Source organism: Netta rufina (assembly GCF_964035555.1).
Source record: "Netta rufina genome assembly, chromosome: 1".
Lineage (NCBI taxonomy): Eukaryota > Metazoa > Chordata > Aves > Anseriformes > Anatidae > Netta > Netta rufina.
Window position 1 is genome coordinate 190,931,501 of NC_140123.1, and position 6,000 is coordinate 190,937,500.

The window sequence follows — 6,000 nt, forward strand, 5'->3', positions numbered from 1 at the left end:
GATTACCCATCTGCTTGCAGTAATGTTAATGAGACGTGTGGACTTGAGTTAAACAATACAAAAATTAGCAGGCTTTCTCTCCAATGTCCTCAATGGCTCAGAGCAGAGTCTCAAGTCACATTTCAAATCTTTCTGCCATAAAGGCACACAGTGCCCAGTGCCCAGCAGGCCACCAGAAGCAATAAGCTGAAGGAGACCATCACCAACTCCATTTCTCAGGCATGACACTCTACAGTTGGTTACATCAATTGTAGGAGAGGAGATGTAAGGAAGGGTGGTCTGAGTCTTTTGAACAAAATTTCTGAAGAAAGAAAATCAATTACAGATCTCAGGCTCAAGCTTCTGCATCGGTGCTGTGCATTGCCCTCTGTTCCTGTTAGTGTGCCCTGCTGAACAGAGAGGGCTGCCTGGGAAGGTTAGGAATCCACTGCATTATGCTGCTTAAACAAGTTCTTCTTGTCATTCACTACTCCTTTGTGTCTTTTTCTCCTTCAGCGATCTCTGAACTGTAACAACACGTACATAGAAGAGCCAAATATGTATCGCACGACCCTTGGGGAATCCACTGTCTCCCTAGAAAGCACCGTCAGGTCAGCCAAGAGCCACAATAGCTACCTTGCTTATATTCTCAGGTAATCAGGTGGCAGGTGCATGGCTTTCAGGTGCTTGCCTTTCCCTTTTCATTCCTCTTGTGGAAAAGAAAAAGCCAAACAGAAATGTTTTGATTCAAGTGCATCTTGTTTTATGTTGTAACCGTTCTGCTTCGTGTGACTGTCATTTACTTTTGTGTGTTTTCTTTTGCATGCATCTTCAGTGGGGACTTCCAGTAGTGCAGTGGTTAACATGGCTATTGTGTTAATTATTTGGGCTGTGCCGCTTGCCTGGTAAAATACAGATGTGTCTCAAGGAGTAGGATTTAGCGTATTAACATCAGGCTTTTTCAGGGTGCAATTCATGTCTCCAAAGGCAGACATAACCTGTCTTGCTGTGAAAGTACCTACTCTGAAAATCAGTTAAGCACAGGTTAATTAGCATGCACTGCAGCTGTCTGTGACCAGAAGAATCTCATCTGCATGTCTGCCTTGTTGTTAGAACAGTGAAGTGACCAAGAAAGTTGTCCCCTGTTTTTATTCTCTAAGGGATGATGCTGCTCATAAGCTCAGTGGATCCTCAAGTCAAGCAAGGGCTGGTCAGACTGAAGCGGATTCCTCCATTTTTCATAGGAATCCTTCTAAATCCAACGGTAAGAATTTCTTTAAAATGCTTTGACCCAGTTGTGAACCTTTTCCTTCTCAGCACTTTTTTCAAAGGCTTCTGTAAGAGGAGGAGCAGTTACTCCGACTCAGTGTGCCTCGTTCCCCTTGTGCTGTTGGCATAACGAGCTGTGCAGTGGTTGCCTTACCAGGGAATTCTGGAATGGAATGATCTTTCTGCTTCTTGTGATGGCTCAGTTTTAAGCTGACAGCTGTCACAACTGTTGATGGTTTCTGGCGTCCCTCTTCTTTCTCACGAATTATGCGCTGCTGCTCTTGATTTTTAATTGGACATCTTTTCATGTTTGAGACCTTGAGGCAATATCCTCTTTTACAGCTATGTGTTTTGTACAAGAAAATGAGAACTGTCTCTTGGCTGGTTTCCTTTCATTCGGGGTCTTGATGTTAAATTTTGTTGCCTTGTAGCAGTGTTTAAGAGTGCATTTGCAGATTTCCTGATATTTTTAGGTACCTCTGCCTGTGTTGTGTTGGCTGAGATGCTGTGGAGCTGCTGTTCTGTGTATTGACTAGTGAAAAAAGCATCCCCGTTCTGTTCTGCAGCCCCCTTGAAGAAAAAAAGGGTCCTGCCCATTAGCTGAGCAGAGCAGTGTGCTTCCATAATTCCTTAGGTGGATGCCACAGTCCTTGTGAGTTAATCCTGAGAACACCCGTGGCTGGAAGTGCTCTTCCCTGGCATGCCCTAAACCAGACGCCTGCCTTGTCTTTGTGTTCATGCAATCAGACGGACGTGTCCAGCTCCTGCTCACACTCTCATTGCTCTATTTCCCCCTTTCCACGTTTGTAGAGCATGATTCGGACTCTGACAGCGAGCTGTCCCTCGACGAACACAGCAGCTCCTACGCCTCCTCCCATTCATCAGACAGCGAGGAAGATGGGCTTGAGCCGGAGAAAAAGTGGAACACATCCACTTCCAAAAATAATGAGCGTGGCCCTCTCCACAGCACACCTAAAGGTACTCCTGGTGGGAGGGAACAGCAATGGGTGTATTTTATTTAAAATAGCTTTAGAGTAGGTGGAACGAATTTATCAGGCTAGCATACAACGTTTGGAAATGGTGTTACACAGCCAGCAAAATCTCACGTGAAGGAAGAAGGGTTATTTTGCTGCTTCTTTTGAAGGCAGGAGGAAGAAATACCTGCCTCTCTTCATGCAGCAGATGCTTGTGGATTCAGCAGGGTCAGGAGAGGTCACAGAACCAAAGCACTGGCCACCAGTACCAGCGCTGTGTGGCAGGGTATGGCCATTCCTAGGTGCAGTTTGTCTTCGGAAGGTTAGTTAGCTTAGACAAAGGGGTAAGGGGGTGTCCGAGCTGTGTGCTCTGCACAGACACAGCACAAAGTTCCTCAGGTGCCCTCATCCCTAAGAAACCACCATCCCCAGGGAGCCCGAGGGATTGCCATCCCTGGACAGCTGGGAGGGCAGATTGGTCTCACACCTCTCAGATTGCCAGCAGCCTCGCAGGGACACCCTCTCATCCTGACAAAAGTGTTTTGGGGGGTTTGCTGCACCCCAGAGTAGCGTAGTCCAGCGAAGATCATCGGAAGCATTGCTCTGGTGTGGCACACAGCCACTCCCCAGCTGCAGGAGATGAGACAGGCTGGGCAGTGGTTGAGAAAACCTATCAAACAGTGGTTTTCGAGCTAGTGTTTTTTTGCATTGCAGTCGATACCCTTCCCAATCATGTGAAACCCTATTGGCCCACAGAGTGCATAACGGCCAGCGACAGCGAGGACCCCAGCGGCAAGCAGAAACTCAAAGTGGAGACCAAGGTCAACGTGGAGCTCCACAGGGAAAACCAGATGAACCACAACAACGAAGCGCCACAGGACAAAGAGAACGAAGGGCAGCAGAAGGAGAACAGGCCCCTGTCCCACCAGAATAACCAGCAGCCAGAGCAGAGGAAAGGTAAGGTGGCCAGCACCACGTCACAGCACGCTGGGGGGCTGGGATGTTAATGAGCATCAGTTAATGCAGCAGCTGCACGGGGAAAGAGCAATCTCCAAATGGCTTCAACCTGTGTAACCAACTAAAGCCAGTAGGCAGCTGGTGAAGTCTAATCTTTTGGTTTAGAAATAAAGTGGAAAAGCGGAATTCTGATTAAGAACTATAAAATGTCACTTTTTGCATGTGCTCAGCTTGGTAAATGAATTTACTGATACGTTTCAAAATTCTGATTCTTCCCTCTCTTCTATAACAGGCATCTTAAAGAACAAAGTCACCTACCCTCCCCCTCTGATGGACAAGAATATGAAGAATCGCCTGCGGGAAAAGCTGTCGGATTATAACCAGACCACGATCTCATCCAGGACTACTTCCCTGGGGACCAACGATGGGGTCCGCTCTCCTTCGGACTCGGGGGTGACAGTAAAAAACGCTCGGAGGGAGCAGTCTCGAGACCAGCTCAACGGCATGGCCATGAACGTCCACGTGGGAACGGGACATGCTGAGACCTCAGACTCAGAGTAAGTACCACGACTAGGATGCCCTGACAGAGCTCCTGTGGGTCTGGTCTCTCCGTCCACTTTCCAGCCCCAAAATCCCACACGAGCAAGGATTTCGCCTGGGGACTGCACTTGAGTCCTTCACCAGTGGCCTTGCTGATTGTTTGCCCACACCACGTCCCCACACCACAGTGAAGAAGGCCAAAAACAGGTATCACAGGCAAGGTGCCACGATAGAAACCTGTCACCAGTCACCCTGAACTGGCAAACTGGATTGTTACTGGCACGGTGGCGTGAGGAACATAGCTCTGCCCCAGCTCCTTGGTGTGGGGCTTGCGTGCTTCAGGAGTGCTCTGCTCAGGGCTGCCTCTTGCTTCCACCTCTGTGCTCCCAGCCTCTCACCTTCACACGCCTTGGACCAATGGAGCATTCTTTTCCCCTCTTTTTCACCAATTCTCCCATTTTGTAGCAAGGAGGGTGTTTGGGGCCATTAGGGATCTGTCACTAATGGGGTGCAATTAATGAGAACGTGGCCAGGAGCAGGCACCCTAGGAGGAGGATCAGAGCAGGGCAAACACAGAGCAGCATTTCTCAGTGCGTGTCCAGCAAGAGGTGCAGTGGGTTTCCAGCAGGCAGCTGGAGGAAGGCAGGCAGGGGCAAGAGACGAGTGAGCAGGACCCGGAGGAAGCTCAGCATTTTGTGGGGTGAGCCTGGGGGGGACATGGGGAGATCCAGCCAAGCAGGGGGGATGTGTTACCTGGGTGTGAGATCCAGTGGCTGCAGAGAGAAGTGTCGTGTCAAGCCACTAACCCTAAATTAGCAGGTGTGTGATTCCCACCCACTGCACAGAGTGAGTATTTGCTGTTCCAAATGAAATCAAACACCAACGAAAGGCTGAGCAAGCTTCCAACCAAAGGGTGTCCTCAGAAACCTCATTACTCATCGCAGTTTTCACATTCAAAGCGAGGACGGCCTTAAGTAAATCCGTGTAAACATTTTACACACACAGTCTTCCCTTTATTAGCACAAATAATAGGCTCACTCCTTCTCCAAACACAGAGAAAATTTCTCACTCATCTTTAACTCTACCATCAGGCGTTAGACACCGATTGCTGTTCTAGGGTGTGCAGACCATTTTCAGCTCGCTACAAAAATTTGGATTGCTGGGGACTGGCTGCTGAATATCTCCTGGTTAGCCAGGAAACAGAGGTGTCTTTAACAAGCAATAACTGCTTGCTGCCACCAGGTAATAAGTTCTGTACTGGGGAAAAGCGAGCCAGCTTGGTGTCCTAAACAACTCTTCTGTTCTCTGCACCTTTTGCATACGGTAAAACTGTTTGACAGCAGAATGCATGAACCTGCCTGAAATACCAGGCTTCTAACAGCTTGCAAGGTTTCATGTGAACCTCACATCTTCACCTAAGCATTAGCCAAACACAAGCACTCGGTAAAGTTCTCTCTAAATAGTGCATCTCTTGGGTACCGCCTGTAAATAACGCTCCTCAAGGGCAGCATCCCCTGGGGATGTTTGGTCATTTCACAGAGCACGAGCCCTTATGAAAAGGGATGAGGTAGATTGGGGCGGAGTTGTTTGCCTGTGCCTGTCTAACCCCAAGCCTGCATGATTGCTTCTTCCCACTAACAGAGGCAGTAACGAAACTTCAATTTGAACCATCAGGAAACCGTGAGCGCTGCTGCGAGCTCTGGACTCCTCACCGCAGGGTCACTGCCTGGCCGCCTCAGACTTCTCCGGCGTCTCCGCACAGCCAGGAGGACGAAGGTGGCTCTGACTCCCGCGTGGTTTCATGCTCTGGCAGACTCCTGGCTGCTCGCAGCGGAGGCACGGTGCCCAGCTGCCCGTGATGGGGCCGCTCTGTGATCACGCCGCACGTGACGCGAACCTGTGCCAAAAAAGCATGGAAATGGCCCCAAGGATTCCCACAAGGATTCCTAGAAAGGATTGAGTTCCTTCTTGCAGTGTGGACAGTGCTGCAGGAGCTGCTCAGCTGCTGGGGAGAAAAAAACAAGCTACTGCAGTGGACCTACAGGAAGACAACCCGTCCGCCTCAAGGCAAGCACCAGGAGATGCCTCTTGCGAACTTTTCTCCAGCTACAGCGTGAACCATTCGGCGTGCTGGGCTCTGGGGAGGAATATCCCAACAAGTGTCCTTTAGTTTCTATGCCAGCATCTCTCTCCAAACCCCCATGAACACGTCGTCTTCAGAAAATAAAAATAAAAATCCTTTATATATATATATATAAAGTGTAGATACTTTTATATATTT

At 49.1% G+C, this 6,000-nt stretch overlaps 1 protein-coding gene across 1 annotated transcript in view; it reads left to right on the forward strand.

Moving 5' to 3' along the window:
• The window catches only part of CELSR1 (cadherin EGF LAG seven-pass G-type receptor 1), a gene marked incomplete at both ends in the record, with an annotated part of 158,969 nt that extends 153,584 nt beyond the window's left edge, over window positions 1–5,385 (forward strand). The window contains 6 exons of the mRNA XM_084306525.1: window positions 496–632; window positions 1,140–1,243; window positions 2,059–2,226; window positions 2,937–3,179; window positions 3,472–3,736; window positions 5,361–5,385. Of these exons, the coding sequence (XP_084162651.1) occupies window positions 496–632; window positions 1,140–1,243; window positions 2,059–2,226; window positions 2,937–3,179; window positions 3,472–3,736; window positions 5,361–5,385 (942 nt within the window). The remainder of the gene's footprint in view (window positions 1–495; window positions 633–1,139; window positions 1,244–2,058; window positions 2,227–2,936; window positions 3,180–3,471; window positions 3,737–5,360) is intronic.
• Between the last annotated feature and the right edge of the window lie 615 nt (window positions 5,386–6,000).